The following is a 26,764-nucleotide window of genomic DNA, read 5'->3' as shown; positions in this document are numbered from 1 at the left end:
CAAACTTCGACCCGGGGACAAAAATTTACCGCATTCACCGCATTTACTACAAAATTTTACCTGGAAACCTCGACCCAGGCATGGTTAACGTGATCGAGTTGAATAATTCAAGGTGCAATTAAAGTAACCCAGATTACTATGTGTTTTCTCTTTTTTGCTTTTTTAATTCATTGGGGAGAGCATTTTAAATGGGACTTACCTTATGCATTTACACCGCTTTTGAGTGTTTGATATAATCACCACTGCTAATACTGGAAAATTATTGATAAACTAACTTAATTACTGTTCAGTATAAATCTCAATCTGACTCACTATAGCCCTGCAAACCGCCATGTTATTTGGAATATAAAAGACTAGAGCACTGTCAATGAGAGTATACCTTAATTAAAATACGGTGGGTTTTAGTTATAACAATTATCGATTTAACTGCTGGATAAAGCTGAAGCTAGTGGTTTGCTGTTGATGGAAAAAGAGACGTAGGTTGCTGCTTAAAGATGTTCCCGCTTAGCCAAGGAGAGAGCGGCTTAAGTCGCGTTTGTTTTCAACTGTTTCTGATTGTCTGAAGCTTGCAACCCCAAACCCCCAAGCTCGTATAGTTATTAGGTATATATATCCCAACAGAAATGTTTATCAGAAGATTTACGACTAGCCCCGAATCAATTCCTAGGTCATTCTCGGAGACGTCTAACTTTCGTTTTTTTCTTCAGCTTCTCGCATTATAGAAATTACTTGAATTGTGCAATAACTGCTTCATAATCCTTTATTTAGTTCGCCTTATAATAGCAGCAACTGCCATGGCGTAGTCAATAGTGCATTAAATAATGTACAGCACTATGACCAATGAATTACGTAATATTCTGGCACTGGCAAAAATATGATCATAACGCTTCCTACTTTGCGAAGGGAAAAATCTGAATGAAATGTTTTTAATGATCAGCCTATTTTTCAAAACCGTTAAAATTTTGGACAGAACGCAAATAAAAACGTCTCTTTTAAAAAATTAGAAGAATAACATTAAATTGGGAATATAATTGACAAACCACTAGCAGCTGTATTATTTAACATCTGTACTGTCTACATTTTAAAAATCCATATAACAGAATATTTACAATAAAAAGAAGTTAACAAAAATCTTGCTAAAGCACGCTTATGTAGCGCAAAGAGTTAAAACTGTACTGTTTCGCTCAGGGGTTTTGAGGTTACGGTGATGCAAAAATTTCTTGAATCTGTTCTCCGTGTAATGAAAACTTTTAAACTTAACTAATATGAAATTTCTAGTACACTTGCTCATGAAAAAGCAATGTACTTTTCAGAAATGTGAAAAAAACTCTAAGCTAATGGAAAATTAACTCAAGTTATATTTATATATATCAGTATTTAATTTCAGATATCGAGAGCAACGAGAGAAACGAGAGCAAAAAACGATTTCAGATTATGATAATCTATTTGTACTTTCTAACTTTCGCGTAGTACGTTTAAGAAACCTCCTTTGAAAAACTTTTAAATCGACAAGCAATTTGAAACATTTTTCCATTTTTCAATTTCTTTTACTTCATAAAAATGGATGGCAATAGTACGTCTTTGGCCTAAAATTGTATGTGCTATGATATGCTTCGCTTAAAGAAGAACTAAAGCCATTTAGATGTATAAAAACAAAGTTTTCTACATTTCCTGGTGCAACGTTAACGGAAAAAAACCTTACTCTGAAAATTGTTGGGGTTTGAGGGAAAAAAATTACGAGAGTAGCCCATTTACAAAACACAGTGCAGCAATAATGAGATATTTTATCCCACAAGATTCAATATGACACCTATGAGATCTCACACCGACACGGACCCTAAACGAGCCCTCGATTTCATGAAAAGGGGGGGGGGATTTCTATGAAAGTTAGATAATTAGCCAGCTGAAGTAGAGCCAATTTCATACTCGTAAGCCGGAGGAGCTTCAACCAAGATTTCGCGAGTTCCAGATCAAAAACATTTCTTTCCATTCATTTGTGACGATGTGGATTAAATATTGATGTGTGTATATGCTATAGAAAAATCTTTAAAGTTTCACGGCTACAGTACTACACGACAGATAATTCTTCTTAATGACAGTTAACTGAATCTTTCGAATGAATACTCTAAGGGGAAACATAAGATTTTCAGATCCCAATCCCCCAATTAGAGAATGGCCACGTGCTATTGCATAGTAAATCATTATCTAATAAATTTACCCGTGTTCTTGGGTGTTGCGATTATAATGCACCCTGGGGGGGGGGGGGGGGGGGGGGGGGGCAAAACGAAAAAGATCCCAATTTCTCACAGTCAGAAATAAATATTTCAGGTTTGTTATTATTCAATATTGAAAAATGGTTACTTATTTCGATCGTGACCTTTACTTTCACGATGTGTTCACTTTCGCAGGTGATGATTTTGGGCATAATGGCTGTGAGGACAAACGCACAAGTGGACGCTACAAAGCAGATTAATGCTACCGGATGTGAAGTGGGAAGAGCTTCTGTCTTTAAGATAGAGAACATGCTCAACGCCAGTTTCTACCAGAACTTGTACTTCCAATTTAAGTGAGTGAATCGAACACTTAGGACACTCTGACTATATCTGTTAGGACATAAATCTTTGCCGCCGAGGAATTATATGAATTTCGTTCTGACTTATCTAGGGAACAAAGCCCTATAGTCAATAAATCGTCGGTTTCTAAACATAAGATATCGTGGTTATTGCCGTTTTATTCGGCATTTCACGTTGAAAAGATTCGGTATGGTTGCTTTTTAAATGTAAGAGAGATTTTGTATCGTCATTTTTTTAGTCATAAAAAAGATTCGGTATCATTGTTTTTATACGTAAGAGAGAAATTCGGGGCCGTCAGTTTTATAAACGTAAAAGCAGATTCGGTGTCGTGGTTTTTCAACATAACAAATCATCCGTATCATCGTTTTCCAGCGAAAAAAATTATCGGTAAGTTTGTCTTTTAAACGTGAAAGAGATTAGGTAGCGCTGTTTTCAAGATAAAAAATAATCAGTACTGTCGTTTTTAGTGTAAAAATTATTGGCATCGTGCTTTTTCTACGTTGAAAATTAACCTTGTCTGAACTTTGGGTTGCAGGAAAAGTTGCCTCGTAAACACTGCTAATAAAAATAACCATAAAAGAAAAAAATGCAACTCATCTTAAAAAAAATATCATAGACAATTAGTTCCATCCACCAGACCCTCAATAGGAGCTTTGTATTGTTCAATTCGACATCACTAACCTGCAATTCTACATAGCAAAGAAAATTCAGCAGTTACAGTTTGCATTTAAAGGAAGAATTTCAATTGTCCCCAGGACTCCAAAAATTATCACTTGAAGTTTTTGCTCAACGCACTTCAAATAATTTTCCCACTGTTAAAATGTTAACCTTTAATGCTTCACTGTTGTTCTACCTTTTGCACTTCTTATGAAAAGTACTATAAAATTAAAGTTGCTTGGTCTTGTGAGATCTAAATTTGAACGTCTTATCAGCACCGCAAATCAGAGATTGTTCCCGCATGAATCAACTTAATAGGAATTAAACTAAAGCTTAGATTTTTATTGTGTTCATTGGAGGTTTTATTTCACGGCTCACATTTGATTGCCGTGTTGTTAAAAATTATATCCTAACAATTTTCATCCATTTGGTATTGAGCAATTTCGACATCCAAGGTCAGAGAATTTTCCAGTAAATCTGCTAGGATGTTGCTAAAAACCGATGAAAAACATTGTTCACAAATCCTAAAAATCCTGGAAAATATACGTCTAATTTTCAGAGTTATCTGCACTTTTCTTGAATCTGGATTCGGGTGCGCAATCAATTTCAGTACGGGGCTAGTCATAACTTTCATTTGTTACTCAGATCTTTGATAATGCCATGTTTTCAAAATTTTACTTTTTCTAAACAAACGTGTGCCTGTATTCTGAAATTCTTACTTTAATTCTTGAATGGTCCAACATAGGTTGGTAAAACGGGAGTATTAGCCAACATATTGTCAGAAAATTTTTTAAGAAACTTAAAATATAGCCGGAAGGTCATCAGGAACAGGTCCGGAATACGCAAAGATATGCCGAAAATTTGTGAAAAATAGCTCCCTGAAAACTTCATAAAATATAACCAACAAATCTTCGAAAAAAAGATCCAGAAAACGGAAAATTTAGCAGAGAAATTGCCAGAAATATCGAATATTAGCAGAAAAATTATTAGCAATTTGTTAAAAATTGTCAAAAATATTCCAAAAACTGTCGAACATTGATTAGACACTGGTTAAAATTAGGCAATTATCCGTCGGAAAAGCAAGAAACTCGTTGGAAAAAAGTCACTACTAGACGGCAACAAATTACCAGAATTTAGTCTAAATAGCCGAGAAAACCTCGGAAAACAGTAAAAAAAAAACTACCAAGAACTTGCCAATGAGTTCTCATCAACGGGTTGGAAAAAGTTAAGAACTTGTCAGAAATTGAAGAGATAATCACTCAAAATAGCCGGTAATGTGTCAGAAATTGGTCCTGAACACGTCAAAAGTAACTAGGAAATTGATAGAATTCGGTCCAAATTCACCAAAAGTAACCAAATATAGTAAAAAATTGATAGAAAAATAGGCAGAAAATTATAAAAACCATCAGTATTTGGTCGTAAAAAAGACAAAAACAGCCGGAAAAACTTTCATTAATTAGACTAAAAAGATTTTAAAATTGAGGGAAAACGTCAGAATTCTTGTTCCGACACACTTGTGGCGGGAGGAACTATATACTCAAATGGGTTATTTTTGTTCAGTCAATTTTGGCCGGTCGATATATTCATCGTAGAGAAATGTGAATGGTATCAATAAAAAGCTGTTCCAGCGTAGAATTCAAATTTAAAAAGATTTTTATGAATTTTGTTTTTTTTTCGAGGAGTTTTCGAGGATTGAAGTTTTGTGTCGTTACGGGATATTTGGCATGATTTTGTTCACTTTAAGTGTAATTTTTCTTCAAATTAGGATATTTTCTATAAATATAGTATTTCAAATTTACACTTCATGCCTCAAAATGAACCAGTTGAGTGCTCCTAATAGACTGAAGGCGATGAAAAGACTAGTTTTGGTCTCATAGGGAAGTTCACTATAAAGAAATCGATTTCTGTTTGAAAGCTCCTTTTTTTTCAGAAAACTTTCCAGTTTTTTTTGTTTTTATGTAAGTCACCTAGAGACCAGTCACTTATCAGATAAAAATTCCGTTAACGACAAACCTCATCTACATTCAAAAGAAGCCCAAGGAACAAAAAAATTCGTTTTCAAAGAATTGCTCATGTTTTTTTTGGCTTCGACACTGAGTTTTTGTAAATTTAAATGAATACTTACTTTTCTTTATTTGAGGATTTACTAATTTTTTGGAGTCCTATGGCATGAAATCCTTGACTAAAGGTATATAATACTTTAAGAATAATTTTTCGAAAATTTTTTTGAACATTAACCAATTATAAATTTGTTTTCGTGAACTGTAAGTCAGTCTCAGTAAAAACAGTACCCTCTTCTTTCCTACTACAAACAATTTTTATCTGGTTAGCGGTTTTATCTACTAACTATTGGATATATGACTTCAATGACACAAGATCCCAATTTCTATTATTTTTTGAGGTTATTTTCGTATTATTGGTTACTTTTGAAATTATATCACATTATCAAAACATTGACAGCTCCCATTGGCTTAGAAAATACGTTCAGAGGATCACTGATTATGTTTTCAGAGAAAAATTTATGGTTTAAATGGCTTCGACACTTTCTTCTCGCATTTTCTACTGAATTTTTGGTTTTTGCCTGTTTTGTTGTTGTTTTCATAGTCATAAGACTTATTGTGATGTCTAATTGAATACCTTTGAATGGAAAACGTCATTGTCCTCACATTGGATTGTAATTAATTGTATTTATTGGCTTCCGTTGAAAGCTAGTGATATTAATGGCTGCTAGGACTTTGAAAATAATTGTTCAAAAAATTTTTCTGAACATTAACCATTCTTAAACATATTTTCGTGAACCGTTAGTCAGTCTCAACAGTAACAGGACCCGCTTCTTTTTTACTGCACCCAAAAGAATCTGGTTAGGTGTTTTATCTTCTAACTATTGATTCTATGACTTCATTTACCCGATTTAAAATAAATTCTTTTTTAAATTTTTGGATATTTTCGTATTATTGGTTACTTTTGAACTCTTATCTCATTATCCAAATATTGATAGCTCTTATTGGCTTAAAAAATACGTTCAATAAATGAAGTTAGAAAAGAGGTTCTTATGTTTTAAATGGCTACGACACTTTCTTCTCCCATTTTCCTACCGATTTGGGTTTTTGACTGTTTTTGTTGTTATTTTCATAGTTATAAGACTTATTGTGATGCTTTATTGATTAACTATGCATGACAAATTTCCTTTTTCTCCCATCGGGTCATATCGAGGTGTATTTATTGTCTTCCGTTGAAAGCTACTGAGTTTATGGCTGTTAAGACCTTAAAAATAATTTTTTTAAATTATTAACCAATCTTAAACTTTTTCGTGAACTGTTAGTCAGTCTCAGTATTGAGATTTCCCCCTTCTTTTCTACTGCATACAAAATTAATCTGGTTTCCCAATTTTTCTCCAACCAAATAGATTTAAGACTTCAATGCCACGGGTTTTCATAATTTTTTAACTTTTGGATGTTTTTTCTTATTTTTGATTCCTTTTGAAATCTTATCACTTTATCCTAATAAAGGTAATTCCCATTGGTTTAATAAAGACGTTCAACGGATCATAGATAAATATGAGCGTAGAGCTTTTGATATAAACCGCCTCGACACTTTCTTCAGGCACTTTTCTTCTGATTTTTTGGTTTTTGCCTGTTTTTGTTGTTGTTTTCATAGTCATGAGACTTATTGTGATGCTTTATTGGTTAACTATACAAGAAAAATATCATTTTCCACCCATCGGGGCATATCGGAGTGTATTTATTGACTTCCGTTGAAAGCTATTCAATTGAATGGCTGTTAAGTCCTCAAGGAGTTTTTTTCGAAATTTTTTTTGAATATTAACCAATCTTAAACTTTTTTGGTGAACTGTTAGTCAGCCTCAGTAGTGAGAGGACCCCATTTTTTCTACTGCATACAAAAAGAATCTGGTTTCCGGTTTTATCTTCTACCTCATAGTTTTTAGACTTCAATGCCACGGGTTTTCAATTTTTTTTTTTAAATTTTTGGATACTTTGTTCTTGTTTTTGATATCTTATCATATTATACTATTACTGATAGCTCCCATTGTTTTAGGGAAGACGTTCAATGGATCCTAGATAAAGTTTTGAGAGTAGAGCTTATGATTTAAAGCCTCGACACTTTCGTCAGGCACTTTTCTACTGATTTTTTTTGTTTTTGCCTGTATTTGTTGTTGTTTTCATAGTCAATGACGTTTTGTAATGGTTTCTTTATAAAATATGAATGGCAGAAAACCTTGTCGTCTCATCAACTTAGCGTTTTTACTGGCCTCCGTTGAAAGCTATTGAATTTTATGGAGTTGATAACTGCGAGTTATCTGAAAAATTCGTGGTTCTAATGTATTTGTTCATATTTGGTAATTTTTTGAAGATATATAAAAAAGAAGAACCCCCTTGCTTAAAAAAATTTGACAATTTAATGGTTTTTATTGAAGAGTTCAATTTTTAATGCCTTCGACACTTTTCTCGATTAATTTTATTATTGAATTTGTTGTTTTTTCCTGGTTTTTCAGCCGTAAATTGCTGACCGGTCGCATAAGCTTCTAATTGAATATTTAATGAATGAAGTTAACCAAAGCATTCAATTTATAGCGAATAGTCTTAAAGTTTATGATATACATTTTCAATTTTTATTCAAACTTTTCAGTTTTTGTTGTTCTTTTTGTCAACTTGTAACTTGTTTTCATCATTGAGAGGTCCCGTCTGTGTTCAACAAATAACATATCTACTTATATGATTTGTCACTAACGTTTTTTTGTTGGCAATATGCGTCTTATAAACGTTTTTTGAGTGGTCAGTTTTGTGTTTCTTTTTCTCTTAATTCAACAGAATCGCGTAATAACAGATCCCAATGTTTTTCAATTGTGGGCAAGGTAAACTTAGTTAATGTCTCAGTATAAATCCTTTAGCTGAAATAGTAGAAATAACAATTGAACTAAAAGTACATAATATTCAGATAATAGCTAATGATTTTAATGGTATCATTAATTTGTGTTTTCGCAAATCGTTTGTAATTTTTTGAGTTTTTCTTTATCTTTAGTCCGTTTCTATGGCTTAGTCTAACCAAAGACAGGTCCTTTTGGTTTCATAATACTTTTTTAGTTATTTGTCAAAGTTTATTTAGTTAAAAACGAAATTTTTTCAAGACTTTTGAAATTTCTTGGTTTAAAAATTATTGATTAATTTTTGAATTTCGCCTCATTGTTGGTTCTCTTTGTCGACTTGTTACCTAGTCTCAATAAGAAATTTCCATCTACTGTATAGTTAGGAAAAAGTAAATATGTGTAGTTGAGGTTTTATCTGACTGCATTTTGACGTTGTTCCTGGGTGCTTTTAAACTTTGATATTCAGTTTTTGCCGTGAAATTTTGTGCTTGCTAATTTTGTTGTTTGTTTTTTTTTCGTAGTCTCTTTTCCGGCAGATCTCGTTGGCGCTGTAATGAGGCACGGCATTATGTCATTCAATTAGTGGTTAGGATGTGTAACGATTGTTTTAAACTCAAATATCTGGTTTTGTTATATCGTCATTTGGTTAACAATTAAGTAAAGAATGTTGATAAGCTCGGGTCGGAACGTCATGTGCAAACGCACATTAATGAGCCTCCTTGTTTCTAAAAAAATTCAAAATGACCGGTCAAATGTCAGAAATTGGTCTGAAAACCTTCAAAAAGAACCAAAACAGGTTGATATCACTCCTATAACACTGAATTATCTGAAAGATACCCATCAAACACAGAACTAAAAGCGAACAAAGTATTCTTTTCTGAATAATTGAAATATAAAACGGCATCATATTGGAAACACACGGAGACCTGTGGGCAAATATGTGGCTAACAAAGGAACGATAACTGTGCTCTTGTTACCATTTTCTCTCGAATAAAATATGCCTGACTTTTTTCACAATCTGAAAATGATAAAATGTTGTCAAATTGATGAATATCAGCTTATAATTTGACAATATCAAGTCTTTTGACCTCTTGAAGTGCTAGCTCATTGCTTGGAACAGTATTGGCGAGATTTACAAGAACCTTATGAAGTTGACTAAAAAAACACGATAATGTGACACAATTTTTGTAATTTGATTTTGATTTGGGAAAATTTTTGCAATTTTTTTCCCAAGTTTTGGCCAACACTTGGGAAAATAACAACAAAATTCCATTTTGAATTGCCCAAAATTGATTTACTAGGAGTTCGTTCAGCGTTAATATCAGTTCATTTTGAACTTTCTACGAACTTATTGCAAAATCATTACTCGAGATATACCCTAGTGATGAAAAAATTTAAAATCTTGCAAGAATCTTGCAAGCTTTGAATCATCTTGCAAGATTCCTGCAAGTTTTGAATCATCTTGCAAGATTCTTGCAAGATTTGTATCCGCTCATCACTAGGGGACACTCGAGTTGTTTTCTTTCATTTTTCGTGCAAAAAAACACGAAAAATATTTAGTTAGATAAGAGATCGTGTAGACTTACGAGAATTTGTCGGTCATAGTCTGAGATTTTTGTGTGACTGAAACAAAACTGAATTTTTACATAATTTCTCGCGTGATTTCTCAAAGATTTTTGGATCGTCTCTCAGCGGTGTATCCCATTTTACTTTACTCGCGAAATCATGTAATATCACACGATAGATTTCTTCAGAGTAAATCTGTTTCAGGGATGCAAATTTTTTGCTGCAACGCATCGCGTACTTGAGTGATTTCGGGATAACCAACTTCAAGAGCGGAGGAATTGGAATGTGGCAAATGACTGTCTCAGAAATGGTCGTAGCTCAAAGCAAAATAGACACTAACGTAAGTTGTGTCATTTAAATTCGAGTAATTATCGATCAATCCCTTCCTGTTTGGAAACCATTTTAGTCACCTGCATTAGGTACCAAAGTGCATTTGTTTGAGGTTGAAATTACATGAGTTTGGCACTATTATATACGGTCAAGTTTTAAGATTAGATTAATGTGTAACGTTTGCGACAGTTCAAATTTGTTGCTGAATGGTTCAAATCAAGTTTGGAAATAGCGGTTTCATTCTTCACGATTCCTGCCATTGGATTGTTCCTGCTATACCATTCCTGCTAAAGCGCGGACAACAGCTACAAGATTTTGTCACACTTTTCAACGCGTCAGTGTTGTTGACAGTTGCAGGATCTAATAACTACGATATTACCATTAGACCGAAATAACGAAAGCCTAATTGCTGATTAGTTTCAGAAAAGTACCTCTAAAAACTAAATGCGGATTAAGACGAAAATTAGCAGTTTTTCAACTACCTATATCAGGGCTCTCGTGAAGAATTAAAACTTTTGAATTGGTTCTAAGGTAATTACTTAAAATACAATTAGTTTTAAGTAATTTTAATAAGTTTTAAGCTTACATGTTCAAACTGCGCACAATGGCTTCATTAACCTGTGAATACGAGGGTTGTTCTCCATGAAAAGCCAAAATTTCCTTATAGAACAATTTTAATTACTTGGTGCGATTGGTAAAAGTTTGGTTATTAATTCTTGATAAAATGCATTTTATATAATTTTACATAATTATTCGAACAAAGTATATCAGTTAAAATCAATTATTACTATCTAATGCTACTACGGCATTTCAAATCAAGATGAGAAAATGCGTGTTCTGCTATAGTTAAATATAACCGTTTTAATAGATTATATTTCAATCCAATAGTAAAAACTTGAATTGTCAAAGATGCTGTTTCAACACTTTTTAAATTTTGTTTGCTACCTTTTTTCGGTATTTCATCAGGAAATTTTAATTCCGAGGTTTTGTGTAGAGAGTCTGTTTGCTTTCAATGTATTGCTCTTTTCTGCAACTCTTTGTGACTAAATCATATCTCCCAGAGGAAACAATATCAGTAACCAAAACGATTTCCTGAAAAAGTATCACATCTTATGTTATGAATACATAATTATAATAAATTGTTCTCGAGTAGGATGTACACTTGTTTGCAACACATATGGTATAAATTATGTACCAAAATAGCAAATCTACTCGACAGGTCATCAATAGGTCCAAAAGTTCCTAGTCTAGCGATGACCAGTACCATTACTATGAGAAAGGTGTGAATGCGTGGCGTATCATGTTAAGAGAAAATAGAGGGAAACCTCAAAACCTTATTCTGAATTGGACATAAACTTTGTATCTTAATAGCATTTGTTTAACAGTTAAAATCGATCTGAGCCCGTGAAAAAGTCCTGAGAGTTTGTTCAGTTTTGAGCAAAGGATTTTTAATATGTTCGCCGAAATTCAGATTGTCATCCAATTCTATACCTAAGTATTTCAGTGATGATCTCTGTGTTAGGTTTATTTCTTTCATCTTTATTTGTTGCTTTAACTTTTTCCGTCTGGCTTTCAAGCTCATAAAACAAGTTTTTTCGTAGTTCATAGTCAGTTTGTTTTTTATGAGGTAATCACTAACCAGGTTCAAAGATTGGCTGAAAACTTCAGTTGTTGATTCCCTTTTTCGTTTAACAACAGTATCGTCAGCGTATAAGGTCAAACAGTTCTGACTACACTTATCATCTATATCGCTTATATACACAAGAAAAAGAAGTGGTCCAAGTGGTACCCTTGTGGTACCCCATAATCGACTTCCGCAAAATTGGAGCATACATTTCCTGAATTTACACTTTGCAGCCTTTTGCTCAGATAAGATTTCAAAAAACTTTGCATGCGACCCCTCAATCCCAAAATGTTTAGTTTGTCCAAAAGAATAATATGTTTAACTGTCTCAAATGCTTTTTTGAGATCAATGAACACAGCTTTAGTTTCTGTAATACCATCCTCCCAATCTTGCCTGACGCTCTCAATAAAAGATACCAAGGCTTCAACAGTGCACTTTTTTGGCCTAAACCCAAATTAATTTTTGTTTAGAAGTTTGAATTTTTCTAAAAAATTTAGCATTCCTTTCTTAAACAATTTCTCAATCAGTTTTCTTATTGTTGGCAGCAAACTGATTGGTCTGTAATTCAGCAACTTTAGGATCTCCTTTTTTATACAGTGGAATAATTACGGCTTTCTTTAAGCAGTTCGGGAAAACGCTGTTTTCAAAACATTTGTTGACCAAATAGGTAAGAGTCGGGACAATAGCAAACTGTATTTTCTTGAGTATAAAATTGTTGAGTCCATAAAAATCTGAGCGGTATTTATTTTTCAGGATCCTGATTGCCACGGATAGCTCTTTTCCGCTGATTTTCTGTAGAAATATGCTATTGACGCTTGTGTTTTTGTGTTGTTTTTTCCTTCTGTAACCAGTTTATCAGCTAACGTTTTTCCGATGGTGGTGAAAAATTTGTTGAAATTTTCAGTTTCTTCCTGCGTTAAAGTAGCTTGTTGTTTTTTTGTGAGCCTCCTCCTAAGCTTTTGATAGTATTGAAGAAAGTTTTGGTAGTACGCTTGTGCCTTTCTTACTAAAAACGTTTGATAAAAGTGTCTCCTTTTTTTCGAGCACTCTTTTCTGTAGAAAATTCCTAATTTTATTAAATCTCTTTTTATTATCATTTGTTTTCTGTTGCATGTATCTTTGATAAAGTTTTTGTTTTTTTTGCTGTCAGGTTTTTAATTGAGTTATCAATCCATGACTTATGTCTGAGAGCCTTTGATTTCTTCTCTAGCACATAATGTTATATTTCATCAATAATTGTTTGTTGAAATCTTTCAAATGATGAGTCGCATTCCAGGAGACAAAAATTATCTTGAAAACCTTGTTACTTGTGTTTCAGTTAGAACACTAGCTTTTCTAACACTGAATTGTTTTCTAGAATAGCCCAATGTCTGTAGTACTGTTGCATTCTTAAACCGGTTTCGTTTCCTCGTCTAGTTCAGTTTTAACAGTGTAGTGATCGGTTATTGTAGATTTTAGAACTTCAACTTTCACTTCCTGTGAGCAATATACTATATCAATTCTTGTTTGAAAATTAATGGTCTCCCTGGTGAATCCTGTTGGAGACATATTGTTGAGATGACACCCTCCGAGAACATTTTCTAAAGTCAAAAACTTTGCATTTGTTTTTGAGTGATCAATTTTTAAATCTCCACACATTAGTTGCATCTGTTTTGGCTTGAGTATTATTTTTTCAAAATATTCCTGGAAAGTTTTCGACAATTCTGATAAACTTGTATTAGTTTTGAGGTATATAACAGTCAAAACGAGATCGTTTTCGTAATTTTTGCGTTCAATTTTGATTGTTAGCAATTGACAGTTCCTTCTTAAAAATTTCTGCAGAACCGTTTTCACCACGTCTTCCCTCACAAATATTGCAACTCCTCCTCCTTTTCCTATTTGCTGGTTGCTTGTATCAAGCAGCTGGTAACTATTAGCGATAAACATTTGATGTTGCTGTCATCGTTGAGCCACGTTTCGGTTTAGATTGAAAAAAATCGTTGAGTCACGCGGTTTAGATTGAAAAAAAAACGATTCATCTTTGGTATCACTCTGTTCTAGGCGCAATCAGGTGCAACTACTGAGAAAATGCACCAATTTTGGGTCCGAACCAGCAATTCTTACTTTGCCTAGTTTGCCTAACCATTACATCAACTCATCTTATGCTCTCAAGCTTGGGCATCTATTATCACCCGTTCTCACGGTTTATTGTTCCACAAAGCTTCTTTTCTCTAGCGAAGTATAAATTGAACAGGTAGAACTTCTGTCAAGCTATGTCAAGCTTATCAAATGCACCATTTAAAATAGCTTCTTCTAATACACTGAATTGATTAGATTATGAAAAAAGGTTCCGTCAAAAATTGAGGGCCAGAGTACCAAATTTCTTTCTAAACAGAATTCAAGTTTCAACAGGTACCCGATGCCACAGAATACGTATTGTTTTGATTGTAATAGCCAACTTTGAGCCCAATTTGAAAAAAATAACTTGAACTAACCACAAATCCCAATTATCTGCATTGTTCTTTTGCTTTTCTTTGTTCTCCGTCGACAATAACCTCCCCAAAATTGTTGCTGTCCCTCAAAATGAAATTTAATTGGGTTTTCTCAGTTTTCACTGTACGCTTCTTTTTTGTTTTTTTTGAGTGATAATAAGCTTTTTTTTTCAAAAGGTCAAAGACACAATTTTTGATTTTTACAAGTTTTACCAAATGCACTTTGTCTGTGCAAAACTCTCAATCATTTTTGCAGAGTAACTGACAAGTTTAAACGCACTCAGTAATTTTTTCATTAAAATTGGGTTGGAACTGAGTACAAATTTATTTAAAAAAATCGAAAAATGATATCAACGGATAATTCGAATTTATCGTGATTATATTAAATTATACTGGAAAGATGGTAGCTTCAAAATCTATATTGCGCAGTCAACTTTCGCCTTTCGATATATTCATCGTAGAGAGTTGTGTGTGCTATCATTGAAAAGCTGGCGCAGCGTGGAACTGAGAATTTGAAAAGTTTCTTTTTTGGAATTTGTTTTTTCCCGGGATACATCGAGGTTTAAAATTTTTGAGAATCGTAGGCCAATTTTCGTTGTTTTTGTTCACAATTGTCGTAATTTTATAAACTTAATAAATTTCCGCTAATTTTGCTAAAATTTGATAAAACTGTTCGCAGCAGCGTCATTTGTATCACCTCATAAGATATAGGAGGGCTGCTGCATGGTTTTATTCAAGTTCATTTGGCTCAAATTTCGATAAATTTTTCATATTTCAGAATTTCAAATGGACATTAAAGCTGTTAGCGCAACTTTTTTTAACTCTTGGAGGACTAGTTTCATTTTCTGAACCAATTGTTTTGCAATTTTTTGGGACAAAAATTGCTGAGTTAGATCGGCAGCTATATGAGGGCTACTTTTGTTCCCTTCGATGACTCTTATAATCAAAAATTTTTCGGACTGTTTTGTGTGATCTTTTCTTCAAAACGTATTTGAAATTGATGTTTTATTACGTTTAGTAGTGATTTATACGAATTCAAAACCAGGTTGAATTGACGCAAGTTCCATTCACATACAATTAAGCTAAATTATACATAACATTTTAGTTTTTCAGCATGAGCTCACTGTTTTTATTTTGAAAACGTGTTCTCTGAAAACAAATTGAATTGAATTCTTGTGTTTTGCCTGTCGTTTTGCAGTCTCGTGACTTTGTCTCAGAAAAAAAAAGTCAATTAGTATCTTTAAAAATACAAACAATGCTATGAAGCATGACTTTGTTTATATTTGTTTTATGAAAAAATCAGTTAAGTTTGAAACATGCGGCTTTTATATCATAGTATTGTCAACTTCGTGACGCCTAAAGAATGTGCAACAGAACTTTTTTGTTGTTCTTTGTGAATATCTTATGGTTCTTGCGGCAGCGACACCGTTCTCATTCAAAATTTATAGGAATTTTTAATTATTACCTGTTTGCTGTTTTTGGCAGTCGTTAAATTTATTCTAGAAAACGGAAAATTTCAGTTGCTTCTTTCGGATATGAATATGAACCACCTCAGTATTTGATATGGCTAAATGCTCTTTTATGACTTTCAGATAAAACACTTCGAAAACAGAATTTTTGGACCTCTTCTCTTGTTTCTTGATTTCGAATTGTTTATTGATTTCGAATTCAAATGAATCTGTCTCATTTTTGATACCTTTTGTCATTTTTTCGCTGAATCACATATTAAGTTTTTTGTTGGTTCTATTTCTTGAACGATTTTCTGGAGCTGAGACAATTTATTTTCAAAGAAGTTGTAACGAGTCCTCTATACTGGTCAATTTTTCATGTTTTTGCCTTTTTAACATAGAGTTTCTACAAAGACGATTGATTAATTATGAAATGGAACACAAGAGAAAAATTTAAACACTTTCAGTTGATAAGAGCTTTTGAAGGTTTCTAAAAACTCGCAATTTTTAGTTGCATCATCAATTTCAATTTTTTATCAAGGAGTATAAGTTAACCCTTTTGGTGATTTCAGTTGATACTTAAGGGTTTTAATCACTAATAATTGTTTTCAAAACTTAATTCCAAAGTTTTTCCTTTCGGTAATCATTTTTCAAATCAATCTGGTGTCTCTCAAAGGACATGTTTCATATCTGTTCAGTAATGTACATGCCAATTTCTTTAGTTTAGTTGCCATTTTTGGTGCCATTTTGTTTTTGAAAGTTTTCTATCTCTTGCTCATTTGGTAAATCAGTTGTTTAAGCAGGAAGGGTTTGAAAGGTTTAAAAAGTCAAACGTTGGACTAATAGAAAAACTTTATTTGCATGGCCGATATCTTTTGCATGGTTTAAATATTTAAGTTGTTCGAAACAAAAATTTCAGTAGCCATTACCAGTTGACCACGTTCCACCTCTGGACTTCAAGTATTCGGTTACCTCTAATTGTTCCGACCCCTCTTGAGGGGGGAGGAACTATATACTCAAATGGGTTTTTTTTGTTCAGTCAATTTTGGCCGATCGATATATTCATCGTAGAGAGTTGAGACCGGTATCAATAGAAAGCTTGTCCAGCGTAGAATATGGAATTAAAAAGATTTTTTGATTTTCGTTTTTAACAGGGAGATATAGAGGTTTCAAATTTCGAGAAAAGAGAGTGAATTCCGTTGATTTCATTCAACTTTTTTCGGAATTTTTGATTAAAATTTCGCCAATTTTGACAAAATATAGTAAAATTTTTCAAGAAAATGTTGTTGATTTTACGTTTAAAGACAAAATATATTGTCGGCTATTTTCATTGACTTTCTTTGTCACATATTCCGACTAAATATTTCACAAAATTCAGACTTTTTCATCAAAAACAGCACGAAATAAGTTTTTTTTAGTCCACTCTGATTAAATTTGCAGGAAGTGCACACCCAATCACCACTAACACAATCTTTGTAGACTGGAGAGGGGGCTAATTTCACTTCAGCTTCCGTTGAGAGTGCTCTGTACATAAAACTTTTCCGTTTTTTGGTAACTTTATTCGTTGATTTTCAAAAACGTAGCATTTCTTTTTGATTTTTTAACTAACAAAATATCTATATCAATCACAGTCCAAAAATTAAACATTTCTACTGGACGATTAGCATTAGCAGGACTAGTTGTGTACCAATCTTGGACCGTTACAATCCAAAAATAATTCGGATTGTCGTCAGTCGGTTTTTTATTAAAAATCGATCTTTTTTTATTAATTAAATAACAGAACATTTCAATTCAAAGCTCACTAGTGATAGGTCCTATTGGCTTCCTAAATAACGCGCAATTAATTTATCTAGTTGATTGCTTGAAAGCTTATGGTCGTTTTGACTTTAAAAAATTTTGATTTTAAAATAAAAATTGGTTTGAAATTTGACTCCATCTTTCTCTTAATTTGGTCAACTTGTAGCTTAGTGTCTGCAATCAAAGAGTGCTCCTTCTTTCTGCTGAATTCAAATTTAGTCTTGGTTGTGGTTTTGCGCCTTAAGTTATGGTGTTCTGGCTTTGATACTACTAGTTTTCATAATTTTTTTTTTTTAATTTTTAGGTACTTGCCCATTTTTCATGTTTTCTATTTTTGTCAAATTATCACGTAATTGTCAGTTCATATATCACATTTTTCGCGTTCAAAATAACGCACAATTGATTATATTTAAATCCTTAATGATATAGACTGTGGTTTTTAACGCTTCGACAGTACTTTCTCAAGGATTTAATTGAATTTTTTAATTTTGTCTGCAACTGTTGTTTTTACTTTGTCTTTTAAGTCGTATTTAATTTCCTGTACAATGACCCGGTTTGATTGGCTTTTCCTGGAAGAGTAGATGAGCCGATGTTCTGATATTAGAAGATAGATAATGGCTTTCATTACTTTGAAAACAATTGTTTTCCAAAATGAGAAAAAAAAACATTTCAACTTCGCAATTTTGTACCTTTAATTTTCTGCTTGTTACCTGGTCTCGTTAATTAATGGTTAAAGATGACGTTGTTTTTTGTCAAAAGAAGGTGTCAAAAAGCATTGGTGTCACAAATTTTAATGTTTTTAAAGAGTTCGTGACTTTACTGGCGTCGAAACGGGTTTTTCACAAAAAAAAGGAAACTAATTTCTGATTTTTGTCATATTTGACGTTATTTTTGTAGACGTAAGACTTGTTCTGGACAATTCAGTTCTTGAGGACATCCTTTGGAAGAATAAACGAATCTATTCAATTTTTTCATTTTGTAATTAATGGCTTTCATGTCTTTGGAAATAATTTTTTTTCGATAAAAACAATTATTACATAATCTTGCTTTTTTTCTATTTTGTTTATTTGTTACCTAGTTTCATTAATGAGAGGTCACAAAAAACATTTCAATTGAAGGTGTCACAAAGGATTGGTGTCACAAAATCTAATGTTTTATGAGAACTCGTTATGACTGTACTGGCTTCGACACGGGTTTTTCACGAAAAAAAAAAGTAAATTAATTTCTGATTTTTGTCATATTTGACGTTCTTTTTGTAGACGTAAGACTTGTTCCGGATAAATTCAGATCTCGAAGGCATCTTTTGGAAGAATAAACGAACCTATTCAATTTTTTATTTTTGTAATTTATGGCTTTCATGTCTTTGGAAATAAATTTTTTTCGATAAAAACAAGTATTACATAATCTTGCTTTTTTCTTTTTGGTTTATTTGTCAACTAGTTTCATTGATGAGAGGTCACAAAATACATTTCAATGGAAGGTGTCACAAAGGATTGTTGTCACAAAATCTAATGTTTTATGAGAATTCGTTATGACTTTACTGGCTTCCACACGGGTTTTTCACAAAAAAAAGTAAATTAATTTTTGATTTTTGTCATATTTGACGTTGTTTTTGTAGACGTAAGACTAGTTCTGGATAACTGCAGGTCTCGAGGGCTTCCTTTGGATTAATAAACGATTCTATTCTAATTTTTCATTTTGTAATTAATGGCTTTTATGTCTTTGGAAAAAAAATTTTTTCGAAAAAAAAACAAGTTTTAAATAAATTTGCATTTTTTTCTTTTTTCTCTAATTGGTGCTTATTTTCATTAATGCCACATAATACATTATCGGTGTTCGACTAACGTGCAATCGGACATATTTTGACTTTACGGCTTCCAAAGCATTTTCTGGCAAATTTTAATTGATTTTTGTTTTGTTGTCTATTTGTTGTTCTATTTGTAACTGCATAAAAAATTGAATACCAAGAGGTCTTAATTCTCTTCTTTAGAAGCATTGGTAATTGTAAACCTATGGGATAATTTAGTTGATTCCTAATGGTTTTCATTACATTGAATTTAATTGTCTTTTTTTAAAAAAAATTCAGAGAATTTTCTAGCTTTAAAGTTTCTGTTCTTTTTTGTCTAATTGTTACCAAGCATTGTTATGAGCTAGTGAATAGCCATTTTTTCTTGGTGAATTACAAGTTATTTTGTTCATTTTCAGTTTTATCTGACGCTATTTTGACTTTGTTATTAAGTTTTGTTTTTTAAAACGGACATAAATTTTTGAGGTAATTAATGTTTGTTGTTGTTGTTTGATTTTGCCGTTCGTCTTCGCTCGCTTTCTTATTATCGGCATATCTCATCAATCTGATGCATCTTTTTTTACTACAGTTATTACTTCAGAGTTATTTGCTTTGGAGGCTATCTTTTCGTTCATACGCCAGTTTTTTTGAAAAATACTTGAATTTTTGTGTTTTTCTATCTGTTCCTCATTTGGTAGGCAATTATGCCAAAATTGTGGATGAGAGGGGTCGGAACCTTATTTGCGATCGCACATTACCGAGCTGCCTTGTTTCAAACCTATTATTTTGCGAGCATGTTAATTTGATACAAAAAGCCAGACTACCACGCTCTCTCCAGACAAAATGATTGTTTATCACGGTTTCTCATGTCCATTACGGTAGACCACGCTGTTTTCATATCCAAGTACTCTTTGTCAATCACGGATTATTTCATACAATATAGAACGGCATCTCTCTTTTCACGCCCAATATTTGTCAAACGTTCTTTAAGAACCCAATTTTGGTCGGAATACATACTACCTCTTGAAATTTTCTTGCGAAGTTTGAACCCAAACTTAGTTTAACGTACTGTAATGAGTTCCAGATAGAAATTTTCTCCAGTCTAGACCTGGAATTAAAAAAGACCGTCCTCAACCGATATTCTTACGATCTGACAAAGTTTGTACAATTATCTAATCGTTCAACTTTTGAACTATCTACAGTTGAAGGTTCGTAAAACTATATGTTAATATTATATTTATTCTGTATTTTTTTAAAAATAATCATTAACATATTCATTATCTTCCCAGTCTTCAACTAGATTGCTAACATATTTATTTTCCCTAGTTGCAGGGTCAGTTACAGGGTATAATGCTGCTGTAAAACACAAACGAAGACGATTAAATTTATTACTTTTAATATTTAATAGTGCTTCTTGTTTTACTTCTTAAATCAGTTGGTAGTTCAGTAAGGGATTGTAGAGATGGTTTAATTTTTTGCTAAACTTAATTGTTTATTTGTCATGCCAATAAACTCCTAGTCATAACCATAGCCTTCATTTGTTTCTGTAAGCCATTGATTTAGATCTAGTCGAAAATCTTTAGTCATATCCTCTTCTGTTCTAAAGTTCATAATAGTAGTCTTTAGGTCTCCATCTAACTTTCTCTTCTTATGAAAACAATTAACAGTGACTTTATATTTATATGATTTAAATGGTATAAATTCATCTAATAAATAATCTACTGACTCATTGATATTTTGGATAATTTCATTATTGAACTTAGTAACATATATCTGTTTCTGATTCAAATTTGACTTAATAACATAATCATTAGTTGTAGCTATGTTCTCTCTCCAGTGTTTATTCCTATGAGTTTTTAGAGTTGAATTATTTTAAAACGCTTTCCAACAGGCCCAACATGGTATTATAGCTTTGGGCCCAATATTTTCTATAGGTTTGAGAATGTGATCATCTTCATCTGGATCATACACCCTCGTCATAGTTTTGTCTGAGGATTCAGATTTAGTTTTGGTTTTTGTTTCAGTTTTGAGTCTGAGAAAGTATTCATCTTGATCTGAATCATTCACCCTCTCCATAGTTTCATCTTCCACCTCATCTTCATACTCCTTTCTCGCCCTGTTTAAGAGTTCATCACTTTTATTATATTTGACCAACTGTTTCCTTGTTTCAAAGACAAAATCACAAATATACCAAAAGTTTACGTTTTCTACTTTAAAAATCTTCTTTTTTCAAGAACAAAAAATCTTTTTTGGAAAAATAAAAAATAAAATGTTTACATCAGTAAAATGTGATAGTTGTAAAGGTAAGGCGTGGAAAATGCATTATAATGATCCAAATCTATACATAACTTGTGTAATTTTTAAAGTAACTCAACATATCAGTGGATTTAGATCTATAGATTTTAAATGTAGATTGTATATTTATCTACATATATGGTGACGTCCACTGAAGTAAGTGGGGATAGAACCCGGACTATGCGTCTGATAACGGTTAATTACCAGCATAACTCTGCACCAAGTGGATTGCACTAAGTGAGATAAGATATGATTGTTTTTATTTGTATAAGAATGGGAAATATAGATGTGTATATGTAGTAGTGGATATAGAGTGGTATCCAACAAAGCACGAATACACTTTGTTCAGTGCTTTGTTGGAATGTGTATATGTAGTAGTGGATAAAAGGTGCTATCCAATCAGGCGCGAATACACGTTAGTGTTGAGTGCTTGGTTCGATAGAACCTTTTATCCACTACTTTTGGATAAGCTAGATGAACAGAATAAGGAGATTTTTTATTCTCACTAGTATTTGAAAGCATTCTGGCGGTATCACTTACAAAAATAATTCTTCATTTTGCCTTCATTGCAAAGAAACTGAATTAATGAGCCTTCCGTCCTCATTAAAGACAATAGTTTGACGAATTTTTGGCAAATCATTATTTTAAAGGTTTTTTGATTTTTTCATCATCAGATGCGGAGCTGTATTTCAGTGGAAATGCGAAGTAAGGTTGCTTGCTCTCTCAGCAAAATTTCTGAGCTATACACCTGCTATTAGGAGCATTTATTTTGAACAGAAACAGATTTAATTTTTTTGGATTAGATTGTGTTGTTCTCGATTCCAATAATACTTCAAAGCAAACATATCTCCTTAAAAAACATTTAACTTTTGTAACAATTTAGTTCCGCTTGAGAGTTTCAAAACAGAAACAAAAAAGAGAAACTGATCTTGGAGGAAGGTCTAATAAGTAATCAATTTTTCTGGGAACAGTAGCAAAATGAATAATAAAAATAAGTCTGTTTACTGAAAAAGCTGAGAAGTAGTGAAAGCACCTATGAAGCCATTCATCAAACTAAATTTGATGACTCAGGCAGCTTAAGGTAATTTAATAGGTTAAAATGGACAAAACTTGAGTCTGTAAAACGAACAAAAAAACATTGGACTCATTAGTAAGCAGACCTTCTGCGATTCTACGATTTTACTGAAAAAACATCAGGGTATTGTTTAAAAATCTTAAAAGCAAGTAGGTCGAAGCTTTACTGCCAGGGATTAAATGAAACTATGGCGGCTGTGGCGTGGATTCGAGGGTCAGTCCAGAAACTCAACTTTTTAAATAGTTTTTATAGTTGAAAGAAGTGTGCTTGAATATGGCACCCCTCACTAACTGTATAAAAAGTGTTGTGAACTTTGCTGAAGAGGAAAAAGCGACACTAACATACACCATCCTTAAAGAAGTGTTGGGAAACTATTTGAAACAATTTTGAGATTAGTAGTTGGAGTTTTCAGGCAAGAAAATTTTCTATGAGATTTTTTAATGAGAAGTAAAAGAAGCTATTTTTGAGTTTTACCGCGTTTTATTGTAAAGCCGCTTTTGGTAAACCGCTTTTAAAGTAAAAATTCTAGAAAAACATTATTAGCGAAAAGTTTGCACAAACGTTCAACGATGCATCACCTCAGCAAAGCTAAACGTGCTCAAAAATCTGAGAACATCAGAAAGCGTGGCTATTTTCTTAAAAATCTGCCGGTTCATGCTATCTTAGAACTAATCGTGATATATGAGATCAACTTTTGGCTTGTCCGCATCTGTCCTCGTCTATATTGCCCTCGTTTTTTGTTATGAGAACCTGAAGGTCTCCTGCAGACAAAATTTTCACTTGCATTATGCTGTGATACGATGATTCGTCTTTTAAGAAGAATTGCGTTGGAGTTTTTTAAAAGCAGTTTTCACTAGTAAGAATACTCAAAAATTGTGAAAAGAATTAATTGCATTTCTTTGGTTAACGGTTGACATGGTTCTAATTAAAACTAATAGACCCTCAACTGAGTTTAACTTTTCCGGTTCGTTGAACTCATCAGAACCAAAAACTCGAATACATCAACCGTTTTACCCTTTATACCCCCCCCCCCTCACACGCAAACACACGTCACCTATGTACAGACCTCTCCGACTTATTATCAGACAATTTCCAGACAAAAAAGTCTTGCTGATCATTTATAAAAAGGTCAATTTTTAATCCCCACCCCAGAAAACCTGTTGTATGAACATAAATCTGGACCTCGACTCGGGACACAAGTAGTCGTTATATAACGCAAATCCGCTCATTACTGTAATCATGCCATAATTTGGGGCGATTATTTATTGCGCGGGGGGGGGGTGGGGGCGAGGGGGTAAATTGGGAAACGGCCGTATAGCAAAATTAGCGTTTTTTACTTCGTTTAGACTGACGTGAACCTGATTGAGGAGTATTTGGGATTCCGATTTCAGGCTGCAACTGGCAATGACATCTTCAGACCAATTTACAATACACTCACTGCTGTCATACTCATGCAGGATTATAATACACGAACTTCGGTTTGTTCGCCTCTTATAAACACCAGTAATTCTGGAATTTCCGAAAATTTATCTTGAAAACTTACCCAATGAAACCTGATAAGACGTCTCCATTGGTTGAGGTCCTATACCGAAAGACCTTATATCCAGTCTAAATGAACGCACCTTAGGGGGGTAAGGCGGGCATTACGATGCAGAGGTATACCCAAAATTTCCGCCTTAGTAAAATTGGCTCGAAAATTAGATACATACAATGAACGAAATTAGGAGATATCCTTTGTATCTTACTTTTCGCAAAAGGGGTTCCGCCAATTTTGCGGAATAAAAGAACATTCGGTGCGAAAAGTAGGTAACAAAGCTTGTAGCACGTTTCCGCTCAATTTAGGTATCTATTATTCGCGCGCGTTTTGAGCATGCAATAAGATCCTGGAGGATAATATTTATCGTAAGATGAAGTAGTAACATTAGACCATCATTGTATGCAGTTGCGTAATCTCAGTTTAATTTTCGTTGAACTTGTGTAAGTATGCAAAGTCGACAACTTTTTAAAAAAATTTGTGGTTCTGCTACATTTTTTTAAACTTTTTTATTGTTTCTGTACAAATCTTCACAAATCTGTACAGAGCTTTAATAGAGCTACATCAAATCAAGAAAACCTCTGAAGAAAATACTTGCTTTTGCTTGTTTTCAAAAATTGCATGCTTCCCGGGTCGAGGTTTGGCGGTGAATTTTCGTAAGAAATGCGGTGAAATGTGGTGAAAAAAAATAATTATCACCGCGTATTTCTTACATCTTTTTGCGGTGAATGCGGTGAATCGCGGTGAATTATTTATTTTCACCGCATCCTCAGTATTCTTACAAAAAAGAATCATCACCACACGGGTTCGAACCTATGACCTCCTGCAAGTCATCCACTGCTTAGTCCACTGCGCCGACTGTTACTTTAAGCTTTAAAAATTCATGTGAATTTAAATCAGATTGAGTAAACTTTGGAAATCATATGCGGTGAATTTTTGTAAGAAATGCGGTGAATGTCGCGGTGAATTTTTGTAAAAAATGCTGTGAAATGTGGTGAAAAAAAATAATTTTCACCGCGTATTTCTGACATCTTTTTGCGGTGAATGCGGTGAATCGCGGTGAATTATTTATTTTCACCGCATCCTCAGTATTCTTACAAAAAAGAATCATCACCACACGGGTTCGAACCTATGACCTCCTGCATGTCATCCACTGCTTAGTCCACTGCGCCGACTGTTACTTTAAGCTTTAAAATTTCATGTGAATTTAAATCAAGTCTAACTTTGGAAATCATATGCGGTGAATTTTTGTAAGAAATGCGGTGAATGTCGCGGTGAATTTTTGTAAGAAATGCTGTGAAATGTGGTGAATTATTTTTTTTCACCGCTTTCACCGCATTTCTTACATTATTTTGCCACAAAACTCGATGCGGTGAATTTCTGCAAGAAATGCGGTGAATTTTGCGTTGAATTTTTGTAAGAAATGCGGTGAAATGCGGTGAAATATCTATTTTCACCGCATTCACCGCAATCACCGCATTTCTTACAAAAATTCACCGCATTCACCGCATTTCTCACAAAAATTTACCCAAAAACCTCGACCCGGGTTACTTCTGAAGAGCAAACAGGGAGTTAAGAAAATGGTATTTTGTTTTGATGAAGTCTAACTTAAGTCTCCAATACAAAAAAAAGTTGTAGCCATTCACCGTTGACGAGTGTTGTTTTTAATTGTATTGTACTATTACAGTTGCTTAGCCATTGGAAAATTACAAATTCGGATTCCTCAGCTCAATTTTGAACAGTAAAAATTTAAAGAATGGAAAGTTCTTTTTTACATCTCTTACATCAACAAGTAGCAATAATAATTGATTTTCTTTGTTTTAATTTTTTTTGCGAAGAACACGAAAAATCTTTTGTTTGTGAATTTCCATTCTGAAAATTGTCTAACCTCAGATATTGTGACTTCTACATTTTTCTGGCAATTATAAAGAAAAAATTTTTTAGACCACAAATTATGCTGCTTGACTTTCTTTTCATTATCAATGCTTTTAAAAAAATTATTCATAATTTTCCATTTTCTGTTTTAAGTGGAGGTTTTAAGTTTTCACAATTATTTTGAAGATGTACAATTATATTAGTAAAATAGTTAAAGCTGTGCTGTGAAAAATTAGAAAAAAGGTGACCATTTTTAATTTGCAGCCTTGCGAAATGAATTTCGAATTCTGGTTACGGTTACGCAATTAATATCCTCTGATCTTCAAAAATGCAATGAAAGTGGATAACAGCTTGAAGAGCGACCATAAATATCACACTTGAAACTGAGCAAGCCTCAGTGAGGGCCGCAAAATATTTATCTTCTAACGTGGAGTTTTGGTTGATTTTGCTCAAAAATGTCTCAGCACAAGACGCCTGCCTGAATTTTCAATCCATTTTGATCAATTTCAAAGCCGATCGAAGTTTTGAGAGCGCTATGTCAGTCCCAGTCCAGAAGAAAGAACAAAAATGAAGCACGGACGGTTGTGTATATTTGGTTTCAAACGCAAAAAAAACTTCGCATGGTTGGTTAGAATAATTTGTATGGTATGTTTGATATCTAACAGAAGGAATCGTTCTTTATGTTTTTCGTTAAATGTAGGAATTGTTTGTTGTATTGGGGTTTAAAGGTGAAAAATAATCGGAAAATTTGATTTCTAACAAAAGAATTAGTCAGATGAATTTTTTTCCATTCAAAAATATGAGTTTTTTGTTTAGAATGCAGTAAGAGCGCTCTGTAAACTTCTGTT

The 26,764-nt window shown here is 33.2% G+C and overlaps 1 protein-coding gene across 1 annotated transcript in view; it reads left to right on the top strand.

Annotated features, from left to right (window-relative positions):
- The window catches only part of LOC142341360 (uncharacterized), a 79,754-nt gene that overhangs the window by 1,665 nt on the left and 51,325 nt on the right, over positions 1 to 26,764 (top strand). The window contains exons 2-4 of the mRNA XM_075392288.1: positions 2,409 to 2,566; positions 9,886 to 10,021; positions 23,854 to 23,985. Coding sequence (XP_075248403.1) covers positions 2,409 to 2,566; positions 9,886 to 10,021; positions 23,854 to 23,985 — 426 coding nt within the window. The remainder of the gene's footprint in view (positions 1 to 2,408; positions 2,567 to 9,885; positions 10,022 to 23,853; positions 23,986 to 26,764) is intronic.

This window comes from Convolutriloba macropyga, chromosome 6, assembly GCF_964194025.1.
Source record: "Convolutriloba macropyga chromosome 6, txConMacr16.3, whole genome shotgun sequence".
Classification (NCBI taxonomy): domain Eukaryota; kingdom Metazoa; phylum Xenacoelomorpha; order Acoela; family Convolutidae; genus Convolutriloba; species Convolutriloba macropyga.
The sequence above is the reverse complement of the archived record's forward strand: the minus strand, read 5'-3'. Positions and strand labels throughout refer to the sequence as shown.